This window comes from Phoxinus phoxinus (genome assembly GCF_949152265.1).
Source record: "Phoxinus phoxinus genome assembly, chromosome: 25".
Classification (NCBI taxonomy): domain Eukaryota; kingdom Metazoa; phylum Chordata; class Actinopteri; order Cypriniformes; family Leuciscidae; genus Phoxinus; species Phoxinus phoxinus.
Window position 1 is genome coordinate 13,388,521 of NC_136900.1, and position 17,043 is coordinate 13,405,563.

The 17,043-nt window shown below is 38.5% G+C and overlaps 1 protein-coding gene across 3 annotated transcripts in view; it reads right to left on the reverse strand.

The window, feature by feature from the left end:
• The window catches only part of ntrk3a (neurotrophic tyrosine kinase, receptor, type 3a), a 189,968-nt gene that overhangs the window by 72,656 nt on the left and 100,269 nt on the right, over positions 1-17,043 (reverse strand). For all 3 annotated transcript variants that reach the window (XM_079603551.1, XM_079603552.1, XM_079603553.1), the window contains exons 9-11: positions 16,808-16,822; positions 14,891-14,952; positions 12,888-12,990 (exon numbers count right to left, since the gene is read on the reverse strand). In XM_079603551.1, the coding sequence (XP_079459677.1) occupies positions 12,888-12,990; positions 14,891-14,952; positions 16,808-16,822 (180 nt within the window). The remainder of the gene's footprint in view (positions 1-12,887; positions 12,991-14,890; positions 14,953-16,807; positions 16,823-17,043) is intronic.

Here is a 17,043-nt window from a genome sequence, read left to right on the forward strand (position 1 = left end):
GGCATTCAGTTGCTTAGCGGCTGACATTCACCAACACTGGATGTGAGCGTTGCGTTGCGTCAAAAGCAAATAGAACCAATTATAATTACCGAGGCTCTCAACACTGGATACAGTATACAGATGCACGTTCAGTTTCTGACATACTCCACAAACTTGAGTCTGTCGACAACAGGACAAATGGAAGAGTGAAAGAACATTCGCTTTGAAGCGTCCAGTTTAAACGGCTCTTTTGCGTCTCTGTACAGACTTCAGAAGGATCCCAGTGTCGGAAACAAGGGATGGTTTATTTTAATGGCATCCTGGATCACGTCGGATAATGTTTATCAGAGCATTTTGTTTTGTAAACGATGCACAGTGTATCAGAGTTCGCAAATAAACTTTTGTTCAAAGATGAAGCAGCCATCTGTATTGGATCTGACAGCAGCTACATCACAAACCATAAGTAAAATTATTTCATAATGCTTTGTTGGTAAATGACGGATTAATATGGAGAATGTTTTCACCTACTCACGTGCAATAGCAAGTGGGTCTCTGCTGCAGAAAATAGGTTGATGTAATACAACAAGGGTCAATGCCAAAACAAGAACATGTTGACTTTCAAAGGATATGCTTTATTTAGAAAGGAGCTATTTGTTCCATCTTACTTTAAGAAGAAGATCTTAACCTTAGTTTAAGACCCAATTAGTAAACATCATGCACACACGGCTGGAGTCACCACTTTTACCCCAGAGATAGCTTAGTGTCCCCATAAAGAATGGGAAGGAATCTTTGTTCATTGACAACCTCCAGTGTCAAGCTTTAATAGGAAATCCAATAACGGGAAAAGTCCATAATTCCTTGCCAGGTTTAAAAATAAAGAAAAAAAAGAGTTAACGGCCCCCTGGCTGGCTGGGGGCCATTAAAGACAGAGCTGTGAACTAAAGGCGGAGCACAGGAAGTGGCTCTCAGTGGATTCATTTATCCTTATCCATCAACCCGAAATTGCCACTTTTTCTATCCCTATTTTTTCCTGCCCTCCATCCCTTTCTTCACCAGCTCCTTTACTGTGCCTCTCTTGAACTTCACAAATGAATAATTAAGGAAAACGGCTTGTGATTACACAACAATTATTCCCAGCTAGTTAAAAATTGAAAGATCTCCTCATGAAACATTAAGAAGCTGGAGTTCTCATTTGCGAGGAGCCCCAGGGAGAGAACCATCCAGAGGCCCCATTCAATGAGGACACCGGCCCAGTGCGCAGGCCAGTCACTGGAGAACTGAACTCCAACCTGAGGGCATCTACACACACTGATGAAAACACTGCAGCTAAAATATACTGATGATGGCAGAAAGCTCTGCAGATTCACAAAGAACCGTCACCACACTTCGCTGCTGTTGCTACTTCAATAGATTGGAGTTGGTAAGATGTTTTTGAAAGAAGTCACTTGTGCTCACCACTGCTGCAATTATTTGATTTAAAAAATACAGTAAAAACAGTAATATTGTAAAATATTACTACAATTTAAAATAACCTTTTAAATTTGAAAATATTTTAAAATGTAATGTATTCATGTAAAGGCAAATCTAAAGTGAAACAAGTGATATAAAAACTGTTCTTTTCAACAAATCGGTTGATGGTAGCCTAAATGATTCAAATAAATCATTATCCAAACAGTCAGTTTCCGTTCCTATATTAGCATTTCTGAATTAATTCAGCAGTTCGTTGACTAAAACTTGTATATACTATATATTGTATGTATGTAAAAAAACAAAACAAAAAACTGCAGTTGTCCAAATCCCATATGGTACATATACTGTAGCTGTAAATTAAATATTAATTGATTTAATATGATTTTATTACTTTATGGAATACTTTGATTTCAGCAAGAAATAATTACTCAATGCTGGAAACGTTAAGCGGGTTAGACATAGTGTGGGACATCCCTCATGTTACTCTCTTGGTTTAGTTGCCAATGTTTTTGCCTGAGGTAAGAGTGAACATAAGATATACTTGTATTATCAGCTGAATATCATTAGAAATCAACTCTCAAGTTTCAAAAAGACGTTCAACCTCGCTGCACATCCAAACACTTTCATTACTGTACATGATGAAACAGCATTAGCTCTAACTGAGGGGAGCTGTCTGAAAGTTTCCCCCAAAAAAGCCAACGCACAGACCAATCCAACAGGCGGAAGTTCCTTTGAATATAGCGTAATTAGTTTCATCAGACATTTCTCCTAAATTTCCCATGTGCCCCCCACCACTGGTCTGCTGCGAAGCGGCACCATGTACAAGAAACCGAGCGGCCTGCAGAGAACTATCATAAACACACCATCAAAGCAGCCATTGAACTTCCTTATGAGGGAAGTCCCGCCCCTTGTTCTTCTTTAAACAACAGTCAGACATTAGCCAAGCTTGAGATATTCACCAATTAGCCTGCTGTCTTGACAGCTGAGGACTGTGGATTCTATTGGGTTGCTACAGGCCTGCCTGTTTGAAGCTTCCTAAAGCAGGGCTGAACAAAGCTCACCATCAGATCTCTCTACATAAGAAGAAACGTCTCTGGCCAAGGATCTACCATTTTAACTGTCACTGTCACAGGATTTTCGAAACCATCATAAGCTTTTACCTCGTCTATGTGGGACCAGACATCAACAGAGCCACTTTTGTATAGTCGCATGTCACTGCGGTGCCAAGAAAACGTCATGGCTTATATGTCATAGTTGCAGCTCTATTTGTGGATTAAACATATTAAGTTACTTACATTTTAAACACAATATTGTACAATACTTTGCTTGAAACCATTTTTGAAAATAAATAAAAAATAGACAAAGACACTGCAGAATTAATCCACGGTAGTGGTGTTACCGAATGAATCAGTGACTTTGAACAAATCGGACGAATTAATGATTGAGTGACTCAATCAAAGACAGCCACTTGTTGATTCAGTGTTTTTGAATGAATCAGCTGAGTGAATGCTTCATTGACACTTGTAATAATGTAATCTGTAGAAAGGGTCGCTGAAAAATCCCTACTGTAACACTACTGTTCATTAGACAGTCTGTCTGAAATGTGCACATAAAAAAAGACCAACAACTATAATGTACTGTGTGTACATGTATGTATATATATATATATATCATTATATACAAACACAATACATAGTTATGCTGTAGCAAAACCAGCAAGAAAAAACTGTTTACTTATCTGCATGCTGAGAAAAAAACATGCTTGATGCAGGGAAAAAAACAACAACCACAAATTATGACAAACAGCATATCAAATGCAGCAACCACACTGCTTACACCATAAGTAAACTCAAGTGCCTCATTATCCACTACATTTTAGCATTGCAAAAATGTGCTGAATTTCCAAGGCCATTCATCTGTCCCAACTACCTGTTCCTGACTCAGCTCCACCTTTACATATAGCACCAGGGAACACTGATCGCCTAAGTACAAGTGGGCATACAGCCGTTTAGCACTACAAGACAGTACTTAAACATTCACTTTTCTGTGAGGGAACTTATAATTATGTATATCTTTAAGCATCCAATTAAAATGCTAATGAACATTTGCTGAAGACTGCTTTCCTTAGGGGCGCGAGTAGAACAGCCTGTTTTATGCCCATATATTTGGGTGAAACTCTTAACGCATGGCCATTCGAAGCCTAGCGACACCGCAAATCTTTAGCCCGCCTTGGGCCTCGACTTTTTGAAACATACTTCTTTGAGCCAAACTAAATTAGTTTGAAATGAAAATCAATGTCATGCGTTGAGTTCAACTAAATAATTAACACTGTTGGAGAAGCTACTTTGAAAGTGTAGCTAAGCTAAAAGCGAATCATCCTTTAGTCAAACTACAAGCTACTGTTTTGTAGCAAACTTCATTGAAGCTACTTCTGTAGAACTAGGCTATTTTTATAAAGAACTATAACAAATATATGCAATCATATACAGTAATTTATAATTTAATTATTTGTACTTGCACAAAAAACATTGAGAGGTTTTGAACAGATTAACTTGGGTGATAGTATCAAATTTGAACAGGTAAATGTTTCCTAAATACAACATTCTATTTATAATCAAGTCAAAAACAGGGTACAGAGTACAGGGACTTGAATCAAGGAATCATTTGTTGTGAAACATTAGTCTTATTTTTCAACATTACATAAAAGAGAGAAAGAACCATTTTGGAGAAACTGATTCAACACTTCAGGTGAGAGTGGGGACCGTTTAGAACAAACCGATTCACTAGAATGAATCAATATTTCCTGTGCTACAAATGAGAAAGTAGACCTTTAGGATGAACCGATTCACTAGAATGAATCAAAAGCCGCTTTTCCACTGTTGAGCCAAACCGTTTTCGTTGCTCAACCATTCCATTCTTTGCCGATCTGGCCCAGTCAGTACGGATATGGTTTAAAAATGTACCAAGTGAAGCCGACTCACAAGTTTTGTAACTGCTGATGCAATTCCCTCATCTGTGAATTTCTAATGGGGTGGAAAAAAACATGGCTTAGTTGGCATCCATCAATGTTCCAAATCTTTTTTGTTGTTGTATGGATGTACTAAGATGTAACAAGCATTCAAGCCCTGCGAACGTCAACACATTCCCAGGACGACCCTGGCAGAAGCTCAGATGGAGTAGCTTGCCCGAGGAGTCCCATAAGCCTCCTCGGTCGGCCTTCTTTTCATTAGGGTCCTGTCTTTGATACTGCGGCGATTATGAAGGCTCTGCCCCTTCATCGCTCTGTTCTATTTCTAGGACAGTGACAGTGGAGGGGAGCCAGATTCTCCAGGGTTCTTCTCATCTATCTTTAACTGCCATACAGTAAATAAATAAAAGGGTCTGAGGGGCTCCTGTTTTGTTTCAGAGCAAAGAAACGATGGCAGATGGGAACGAGGCCTGCGGGCGATGGAAAACAGTGCCATTTTCTCCTTCTTAAGCCCTGCACATGGAGATAGAAAAGAAGCTGATCTGAAGGCAGCATTTTTCTTGTTTCGTACAAATGTACATCTGGCTCTGAGGAGCTTTTCGCAGTGATGTATAAAACAGTACATGTCTGGTTTAATGCATAGATTCTTGGCAGCATGCTATCAATGTTGGCTAGCTGACCGGTACGTCTGGGTAGATAAATCCCTCCTGTTTGCATTCTATTGAATAAAACATGGATTATGCATTTGTTTGGCCACTATGACATATTCATTGATTTTAAAATATGATATAAAGGCATGTCTATCTTTAATAGGCTGTTAAATATACAGTAGATGGCCATTAAACTGCATTAAGGTGGCTGCCAAAACAATATGAATGCCTTATAAATAAGCAAAACTATTTTATATACGTATATTATACACAATTACGCACGCACGCACACACACAATTTGTATATAATGGCAATATATAACGTCTATTCATTCACATGCTTATTTCATATACAGTAAAGGCCAAAAATTAAGATTTTTTTTAAATACAGTAAACAACAATATTGTGAAATATTATTACAATTTAAAGGAACTGTTTTCTATTTCTATATATATTTTAAAATGCAATTTATTCCTGTGATGGCAAAGCTGAATTTTCAGCATCATTACTTCAGTGTCACGATCCTTCAGAAATAATTATAATATGCTGATTTGGTGCTCAGTTATTATTGGTACTCAATTATTAATAACGGTTCTTATTATTGTCAAATGTTGAAAACAAATGTTTTTGTTACTCAATATTTTTGTAGAAACTAAGATGAAAAAAAAAACAGGATTATTTGAATAGAATACAAATAAACAATACACAAATTAGTAGCAATTAATATTATAATTTTCAATGATCAAATTTAAAATATTCTTAAATGAAAACCAAAAGTATTAAATAAACTTTTCAAATAACATACATTCTAAACAATTCAGGGTTGTTTTAACCCAAATTTTGTTCAAATATGGACCCAGCAATTGTGTTAAAAAATGTAATAAAAAAAATGAACCCAACAGCTGGGTTTGTCCATATTTGACCCAAATTTGGGTTGAAACAACCCAGCATTTTTTAGTGTGTATGTAAACTCGTGAAATCCTTGTGGTTATTTATACTTTCATCAGAATAATAGAGGACTACATCAGCACTCTGTGTGAGCTGCTCCTCCCTCCTCTGGTTCCATGGCTGAGAGCCAGTCAGGAGTGATATACTTTGTTTCACTGGTGTGTGCTAATCGCCCTTCGGCGCTACACAGGTAATGGTGCACAAAGGAAAGGGAAAAACCCCTGTGACAGACGTTTGGGAAGGTGGATGTGGGGAAAGGGAAAGAGAGTGCACCCAGCACCAGGAAGCTGAAGGGAAAGTGTCAGGGTGATAGAGGCCGGGATAGACTGAAGGCGACCGAAGCGGACAAGGTGGAGGTGCTCGGGGCTGAAAACGGTTGGTTAGTCACAGAGGAGACGGGAGAGAGTCGTGGTGTGAGTGTCAGAGTTTAATACGATGCCTGTCAGGCCCCACCCCTCATCTGGCAGCTTCAGTTCACTGGCTGACACGTGGAGGCCGGTTCTCGAAACGCAGGTGCCTGCTCTCATGCGGCGGGGGTCATGGGAGGTAGAGCTAGACACCGCGGAAAAATGGACAGTGACAAATGACAGTGCAGTTCAGGCCATCACTGGCAACTCCAATCAACTGTGGAGAGAGTGAGATCCTGACTCTGACTCTCCAAGCAGCAGGTATGGCAGTGGATTGAATGTTGTGTGTTATTGATCTTGATTTTTAAGTAGTCTGGCACAATTAGTCCCATGATACACTCATCAAAGCCAGCATGTAAAGTAAAAACAAGTCACCACTGATACAAAAAATGGAGTACCGGTAAGTATTGGTACCCAGGTGTAGGCAATAGCCCCAATAGTCCAATGGAGTCAACTAAACCTGTGACAAACCTATGCCAATGTAATTACTAATAGTTTTAATGACTAACTATATAGAGTAAAAACTTCAGAATGTCTTTAGTGACCATGTTGTAGAGAGAAATATTGCTAAGTGTAAGGGATCATCGCTTTCTGTTTTGGGTGGGTTTTACACATGTTTAGTTCAGTTTCCAGTTTGTTTCCATTGTTTTTCATTGAATGTGTGTAGTTGTTCAATTTAATTGATTAGTTTGCCTGGTTATTTAAGCCCTGCGTTTCTTTCTGTGTATTGTCTGTTCTGGTCAGATATTGTTGAGTTATTCTGTTCAAGTTTTTCTAGTATTCTGAGTATTTTGAATTTGAGTCCCATAAAAGAATTGTTGCGTTTAGATCCTGCCCTTTTTATCACTGCCGCGACCACACGCTGACACAAAGTGTGTGTATGTATATATAGTACATAATTGTATAACCTTTAGTCTAAAGAAAAGCCAAGCAAATCGCACTCAGTGCTCTGAAAAAACATTGAAAACATTGACTTTGCTTTATAATTTCATAATGCTAATATTGTTATGTGGTCCTGGTTCAAAGTTAAGCATCACCTAAAGCTTCCTGGGCAAAGAATGAGATTGTATTTAGATACAAGGCCACTGCTAAGAGGTAAAAAAAAAGAATTTTATTCCATTCGCCCTTTTGGCAGGGAATCTATCGTTGAAGGACGACAAGCAGCGGATACTTAATAGAATCATTTGTTCTCTTGTCCTGTTCTTTTTGTTTTAAAAGCCTCCTTTTCCTCTCTGCTTCTTCCGATGTTATATCACCAGATGAATCTCTGCATTCCCTAAAGGGAAGGTGCTGAACTCTGAAATAGCACAGCCAGTTTCTTTACATCAGATAGAAATGGACACAAGTAAAATATGAATGTGGTTCCAAGCCCACCAAGAATCACAAACAAATGGATGAGACCTGTAGTCTTTGTAGTCTCCGCTGTGCAACCATAAATCAAGTAGTTTTCATGTGCTAGCGCAAAATGCAAGTAGGTTTATAGTGAAAGGAAGGAAGGAAAACAAAAAAAGGGGGAAGGGAAAGGGGAAAGGGAAAAAAGGCAAAAGCTGATAAAAAGTAAGTAACTAGAGGGGTGGAAGGAAAAAAATGAAGAAGTAGTAAGGAAGGAGGTTGGAGGAAAAATGGAAGAGAATGAAGAAAAAAAAGTAGGAAGAGTGTATGGAAGGAAGGAAGACAAAGAAAAAAGAAACAAAAAAGGACGCACGTTAGCAAAAAAGAAAGAAAAGAAATGAACAAAGGAAGGGAAGGATGAAAGAAAGAAAAAAAGGAAAGAAAGAAGAAGACAAAAAACATAGGGAGACAGAAAGTAAGTTCAAGTAGGAAGGAAGGAAAAAATAAAAAAAAGTAAGAGGAAGAAAAGGAAGGAAGGAAGGAAGGAAGGAAGGAAGGAAGGAAGGAAGGAAGGAAGGAAGGAAGGAAGGAAGGAAGGAAGGAAGGAAGGAAGGAAGGAAGGAAGGAAGGAAGGAAGGAAGGAAGGAAGGAAGGAAGAGATAGAAAAAATGGAAGGGGAAAGATAAAGTAGGAAGAAAGACACAGAAAGTAGGAAGACAGAAGCTAAAGAGAGAACCTAGAGAAAGACATTTGTTTGACGGTGCGACAATAAAATGGGTCATTTCCAGCTACAAAGGCGGAAACATAAAAAAAAATGCTTTATATGGGAGATTTCACAGTAAAGCAAACTCAGCAGACTACACCTGCTGAGGTCAGAATCAAATCACTTCTGTGAAGCAGCGAGGCCAGAACTGAGGAAAGCTGAAGAGTGTGTGTGTGTGTGTGTGTGTGTGTGTGTGTGTGTGGTTGCGGAATGCAGAATGTTTCCTGTGATGGGTAGGTTTAGTGATAGGGGCAGTGTAATGGGATAGAATATACAGTTTGTACAGTACAAAAACCATTACACCTATGGAATGACCTCGCAAGTATAGCAAAACAAACTTGTGTGTGTATGTGTGTTTGTTTGTGTTTGTGTGTGTGTGTGTGTGTGTGTGTGTGTGTGTGTGTGTGTGTGTGTGTGTGTGTGTGTGTGTGTGTGTGTGTGTGTGTGTGTGTGTGTGTGTGTGTGTGTGTGTGTGTGTGTGTGTGTGTGTGTGTGTGTGTGTGTGGTGGCTGTATCCACTGCAGGTTGGCAATCTATAATCGATCACCGATTACCACCCTTGTCAATGAGAACAAATGAGGTCGCACATGGGTCCTCTTTCCTCATCTCCTCTTCATTATGCTGTTCAAAAAGATCGGTAATTATAACCCGAAACCTCAACACAGAAATAAATCAAGTGTGCTGCGCGTTAGATGTAAAAATACAGAATGAACAATATCCAACTGGTGTCACACTAGTCTTGCTGGAGTTTAATCAGGGTCCTGCTAGCACACCATCTCTCATTAGATGCACTGGAGCAGTATAGATGAGGGAAAGGAAACTAGGAAACAACCTATGGATTTCTATGAGATAATCTCTGTAACAACTAAAGCTTGAGATGAAGGTGGCTTGCTTGCTTTGTCGATCGATCTATCTATCTATCTATCTATCTATCTATCTATCTATCTATCTATCTATCTATCTATCTATCTATCTATCTATCTATCTATCTATCTATCTATCTATCTATCTATCTATCTATCTATCTATCTATCTATCTATCTATCTGTCTGTCTGTCTGTCTATCCGTCCGTCCATCCGTCCGTCTGTCTATCAGCATAGAATAATAGCTCTCATTGCCATTATTGCTGCACAACAATTAAGCATCTCAGGGATGAACTTCCAAATCATTTATTACAAGAGATAATAATCCATGGCTCATGAATTCATGCCTTAGACTCGTAAAAGAGGTCTTTTGGGGTTAAGTAAATCATTCTTTACTGTGAAGTGGAACGCCATCCGTTTCAAACACACTTTTAATAGACTGGCACACCATGGAAGTCTTCGAGGGAAAAAAAACATCACCAAAGAGTTAAAAAAAAGTGACAAAAACAATCAGATACAAGTAAATCACAGGAAGTGTGATGTGCTATTGATGCTTTCAGATCACTTATTCTTTAATGAGCAATATGCTTCGAGTCGATTAAATAGACTGCCAGGAGTAACCTGAAGCAAAGCAGTCGAGCTCCGTATCCGCAGAAATGAAATCTGGGAGTGGAGAACTACTACGGCTGTCTATTTTATTGAACCAGAAGGATGAATGCAGGCACTGGAGCTACAGATCTCTCATACACACACATATTTTACACACATATTCTCTCTCAGATGTAAGGACTTTAAAGAGAGGAAAAAAAGCTTTTTCCATTTGTGTGAGAGCCCTGCTGTCAGATTTAAGATGGTAATAATGGGATCTCACTGCGAGCCCTCAGAGAAAGTTTAACTCAGACGTAAGATGCAGGCTGGAATAAGAATCAGGAGACGGGGTGCTTTAAACACCCTGCGGTCCTGCTATAGAGAGCCGGTGGAGCCAGGTAGCACTTGCAGAAGAACAAAGGCTGGACCAAGATCTCTTTAGATATCTCTCTTTCGGTCTCCACCAGGAAGCATTTGAGGAGACATAGAAAGTGATGTACCTCCAAAAACATCCAAAATGGAGACAAAAAGTGCTATCTGCCTGAACAGCTTGATCTACAAGTACTTCAGAGAAATACTAATGTTTTTTAAAGGACTTTTGTGCGTCCCCTGGACCAAATCTTTCTCTCACCACAGGAGTAGATTAAGATTATTTACGCCTCAGTTCATATGAACAACTCTCATTCATCGCACTGGATGAGAACCAAAAGAGTAATGTAAAGTCTCAATACCAGAGCACAAACAGCTTTTTCCACAGCTCTCAGCCGAGACAGTCGGACAGAAAGGACTACTGTTTGATTTTGAATAAAGGAATAATAAAATCGCTGAATAGGGTGACAGAAGGCCACTTTTTATGCCCAGGCGCTTACGGCTTTGAGGTCAGACTTGAGGGCCAAAGTAGAAACAAGGCCAAGAAATGAAGTCTGATACTATAGCAGCATTTAGCGGAATGCGGGAACTGTGGTAAAACTGCCCCAATTTCAAAAAGTGAAACGCATTTATTCACAACAACAACAACAAAAATAAATAAATAAAAATAAATATTTATATAAAAAAAATCTTAAATTCTGCACATACCAAAAATTCTTGGTTCGAATATGTGTAGGCCTTCCGTCACACCCATAATATATATATATATATATATATATATATATATATATATATATATATATATATATATATATAAAACATGTTTTCATATGATACAAAAATACATATAAATACATATAAAATTGCATGATGTCTATCAGCACAATAGCACTCACTGTCATGATTGTTACACAACAATTAAGCAACTAAAGGATATCAAAAAGTGCTAAATGCGAATTAATATTCACAAGTTCCCAATAATAAGCCATGGCTCATAAATTTACCCTTTAAATTCTTTAAGGGCCTTTTACTAACTAGAGTATATGGATGTTCTTTCTTTCATACTTTCTTTCTAGAGTCTGAATAACGGGATACAAGCAAACCAAAGCACAACAATCATCTTCCTGTAATTTGCTGGAGACCCAAAAAGCCGGAACAAATCGAATCGAGCCGGAACAGGCTGCCGGACTTCTTCCAGCACCATCCAGAGCTCTCCTCCCTCCTCCATTCTCTTGCTTAATTCCACATCCGTTTAAGTTATCGGCTTAATCTCCAATTAATTAGCTTAGTTAAAAAAGGATTGAGAGTTCTCGCTTTCTGTCAACAAGAGTGGGGGGTAACAGACGGAAGAGTGTGGGAGGGTATAAAGGGATTGGTGGAGAGAAGAGACAAGGGTAGCGGTTGTAAAACACGGTAGAAAGAGAGGAGGGGGAAAAAAAGAATGTCCCCGTGGGAACCAAAGTGCAACGGAGAAAGTCAATGAATGTGGCACTGTGCCAAGGCAAGAGTCAGCCAACACGGCTCACATTCATTTAGAGCTCTGTCTGCGCCGTAGCAGGGACTTATGGGTACTCTGACACCGTTACCACCAGACAGAGCCAATGATTAGATTCCAGTTGATGTTGAATGAAAAATATAACATGGCAAGAGGCTCCAGGGACTGAAAGCATCACATTAATTATCCCTTTGATACATGAGCATTTGTGTTGGTTGTATTGTAATTGGTGTTGCACGGTTCCACACGAGCCTACATGTCACATGCAATGTTCATTGCGAAGCCATTATATGACGTCTGGATGACTCATATTTACAATGATTGAGGTGTCCAGGGGGGAAATGTGAAATTTAAGTTTTTTTATGTCAGAGCTAGGATACAAAACGGTTGTTTCTCACTACTCTGGCTAAAAAAGCAGCCAAAATGCATCATGGTTTGCCAAACCGATCACGCTTTAGAGGATTCTGAGAGGAGAGAGGAAAACAACAACACTGCCAAACCCATTGGAGAATCAGGAAAGCATGACTGAGCCTAGCATCCCGCCATCCCAGCACGTAACCAAGGCAATGGCTAACTACGGCATCCTCTAACTGCTCGCCAGCAACGCATAGGCTTTGGAACTCGGACAAACCCAAGGGTCCATCCAGCACAGTGACATATGAATCCTATTTAGGGACTAAAAGCGTGGCTGAAACTCCATCAGGCTCATTATTTCTTGAAATCGGTGAACACGACACCCATTTTGACTTAGTTTAATGAACAACTGAAGATGTATATACACGTCCGAACTCCCACAAATAAACATTTGCAAAATCCAACCTGGTATTGCCTAGCTGAACACGCTTAAAATGTAAAATATTCAGAGATGCTCAACTCAACAGTTCGAGTCAGAACAAACTGCTAAAATAGAAACCATAATAATTAGCATATAATTTTTTCTTCTTCCTACAAACCACAGTTGTTGGTACAAAAAAAATTAGTCAGTTGATGTCACACTTATTCACTAATAAAGCAACATGCCAAGTTTCCCGCTGAATAGTTTGCACTGGCTTACCTTTCATGCCAAACTTTGAACGTCTGCCATATTTGTTGATTAGCACAAACATAACGACGAGGAGAACGCAGGCAAAGCCAGCCAAGCCAACTGCAATCGACACCTAGAGAAGCAGGAGACACAACATTGAATTTATTTGAAGAACCAAAATATGAAATGAGAGCAAGATTTCAGCACAGTCAGGTTAGCGCTTAGCTTAGCTTTAGCAGGTTTAAAGTGAAACAGGAGAATTTTTTGAACATAAAACTAACATACTGCACAGTATAAACGGTTTACTGCCTACTAATTAAAACAAAATTGTGTAATACTACCCAATATGGAAGGATAAAACTAACATTAGCGTGCTACATTGTTGTCACATGTTGTCTCATAACGCTGCATGTTAAATTCACACAGTACATTTTGACTTTGTAATCAAAGTTTGTACAAAAAAAATTATTAACCTGTGGCAGTCGGATCAAAATAATGGGTATCATTTACTAAGTGTGTGCGCACGCATTTGTGTGTGAAATCTGTGACAAATCCTGACAACTTTCATTCTAAATTTTATTCTAAATGTATGAAAAAAATGTAGGAACAACAAACAACGCGTGTACAAAAATCACATATTCTGGGTGGCCTTATAATCATGTGAAGATGAAATTATAAAGGAAAACCCTTATATGGAAACAGGTTGTGCGTGATTTATGCAAATTACTAACCTTGGGCACAATGTTGCTCATTTATTAGAATACTCCAAATATAGATTAGAATGAGGTTAAGAACAAATCCATGTGTTGAAATTTTTCATGAGAAGTTCTCCTGTGCGTACAAATACTACATCCTCACAAATATTAGTGAATGAGACGCATTGAGTCTGGTAAGAGATATTAAAACTGTAGATATATAAAGTTGTTTCCGGCTCATTAATCACACCGGAATGAAAGGTCAAGTCAAGCGCAATGCATTGTGGTAAACAGTATGCTCAGTTGCACATTTTGGGCAAACATAGCAGGTCATCTGGGTATTCTACATGTACGCACAGGGCAAATTAGCATGCCGTTTACATTCTACACACTGCAGAAATAGTACTATTAGCATGCTAGCTATGACATTAGCTTCATTCTCAAAACATGTCTTTAGCATGCTTGATTCTCAAAACGTGTCCATATAATTTAACTTTACCTATAAGTATGTTTTAAAAGCTTTTTATGAGAAAACTACAGTCCAGGAATGGCATAACTAGCAACCTAAAACGTGTCAAATAAATATTTCTGTCTAATCTCGAGTGTCTCGCACAGGGGGAAAAATAGCAATTTTACAGCAAACCTATGAAGCGTGTCTTGACTTGTTTATATGATTTATATTGATGTTGATGTTGTAATCATGAGAGGTTTATATAATTGGAGTCATAAGTTGCATATGTCAGCAGTAGCTTTGATAAATTCCATGAAAAGGGAAGGGCAAAGCGTATAAAAGAAAAAAAAAATGATAATAATAATTCATGTTAGGTATTCTAGGAGAGTGATAGCGGTTAACTTACAGCCAAGATACACTTTCTTTTGGGAAATACAAAGCGTACAACTTAATATATTGTCTAAATGCTTTAGATAAACACAAAATATAGACAATAAACAATAAATCAAAGCAGTCAAAGTGCTGGAATAAAGCTATTTGAAGCAAAAAGCTTTCCCCCATAATTAGGAAATCCAAACAATCGAGGACCAAGCTTATTCTTTGTGCCGTCGCCCAAGTCCCTATTAAAATCTTCAGATGAGAAAATAATCTCTATTCAGTCAATTACAGCACAGAGACGAACGAAAGTACTTTTTAAAAGAAGCTGTAAAACACGCAAGCCACAAGGGAACCTGAAGATAGGAGGTACAATGTGAGAAGGAAAATGAACGAAAAGAAAAATGGTTTGGAATGGGGTTTGTTTTCAACACCTTTACCATGTGTTCTTGGGAAACCTCATTATACTTCATATAGGTGCTTTCGATCTCAGGAGAGAAAACAACACTCACGCCAAACGTGTCCTCTTCAGGCCGATGTGTCATGGTTGGAATAGTGGTCGGAGTAGGGCTCACTAGGAAACAAACAGCTTAGTAGTTTTCAGAGAAAGCATTTCTGAGACCACATGGACATACAGAACTGTGACCCCAACAAAGACTTGTTAAAAGTCTTGTTCAATTATGTTAATTTTACGTTAAAATGTATATACAGTAGGTGAAAAATATATATTTGTTCACCATCCCAACTGACATTTGACAACAGATAAAGTGTCAAAATGCTCTTTATCTTTATTTTTGAACAGTATATGCATTATATAATTGACAAAATTAGATTTACCGAAATACATTTTGGAGCTATGTACTGTTTCTTTCCATGAAATTAGCAATGTTTTAATTTCCCCTCCATTTTATATAATTTTTAAATTAATTTCCAGACATTATATAACAAGCTTGATTGGTAACATGACTTAATTGGTTTTGTCAATGCAGCCTTTAAAAGGTGATGGATGTTCACTCTGAGTTACTATTTTAATTGTGCATTCAAATCATTTCGGAAAGATTGTATTTACGAATTGAACGCTCCAAATGGAGTTATTCTCCATATCAGTCAGCAGTTTCTGAACCCCCAGAAACACCTCAAATGTAGTCTTGAGTTTTCTTCCGGGAACGTACACCTCACAATATTCCTCATTGAATTAATTCCCATGCAAGGCCTGGTTGAGTTGCGTTAGTAGTGGTTTTTGGCAAGGGGTGTGACATTTCTGAAACACGCTCGAAGCGGTTGACCAATCAAAACACACTGGTCCATCCAACCTATCAGAGCACATTGAGCTTTTCAGAAGGAGGGGGTTCATAGAGAACAAGACAAGGGTGTGTGTCCCTAAAGCATCGTTAGCCAACTGTGCTTGAAAGTTCCATGGTTATCGAAATAGTTCAACGAGTCTGTGCTTCCCGGTGTTTTCCCAACATCGCAAAGTTCTGTGGTTGAAACTACCACTCTTGACTTGTGGACTGTTTGTGTATCAATCAGGACATTTAAGTAGCTTTTATAAATTACAACTTCCCAACTCGTAAATACAAACTTCCCAGGAGGACTTGAACACACCATGAGACAGGGGTGTCAAATCCTGCACCTGGATGACCAATGTCCCGCAGAGTTTAGCTGCGTTTAATATGTCTGAAGACCTTGATTTTCTGGTTCAGGCATGTTTAATTAGGGCTGCAGCTAGACTCTGCAAGGTGGCCCTCCAGGAACAGGAACAGACAACCCTGGCTTTAAGAGAACTGTTAGGCATTATTCACTAAACATGTCTTGGGGCAAATACTGTTTTATTAGACCTGTTTTTTTTTTTTGGAAGGATATTGCCATTTCGACAGGGAGTCTGCTCCTAGATTAATCTGCCACTATTATTCATGTAGTATTGAACAAAAGCCTTAGGCTGTTCTTATTGTTTTTTACCTCGAAAGAGGACCCGTGGGGAAAACCTGATACTCTACACTACAGCCATCTTCATTCCAACTTCATTCAGAGCTCTGACAGTAACAATCTGTCATACGCAGAGTTTCCATGCATCAACTTTATTAAATATGGTAAAGTAGGGTGGTATCAGTGTAAGAAGTCCTCTGGACACTGTCCTTGATCCACATTTAAAACATTTCTTGTGGAAAAAGATCTGATTTTTTTCCCACATACTGACAGATATCGGCCACTTTAAGCCAAAAATACAAAACAGGTCTAATAACAGCATGCCCAACTATGGCGGCCAGCCATTTGAGATTAAGGCCAAGGTAATTGTTTGGAGGATATTTGTTTGTTCAGCGCACAAACTAAATTGCTTCTTTCTAAATCATTCTTTGTTTTATGATAAACAAGACTAATGAATAAGTTACAAAAATTCATGCAGCATCCAATTAAAGGGAGAAACTCACCATAATCGGGGTAGTCTACAGAGAAAAGGAGAAAAAAACCCACATATATATAATTACCAGATATGAATATGTCGAGATCAGCTCTAAGGACTCATGTAAACACATTTTAAAATGATCAGCATGCACCCTTCAGTGCATTTCATGTGCAATTATGGTAATGTTCAAAATTAGTCTTTTAGAATATAATATGGGACAATAAAAAATAAATCATATATATATATATATATATATATATA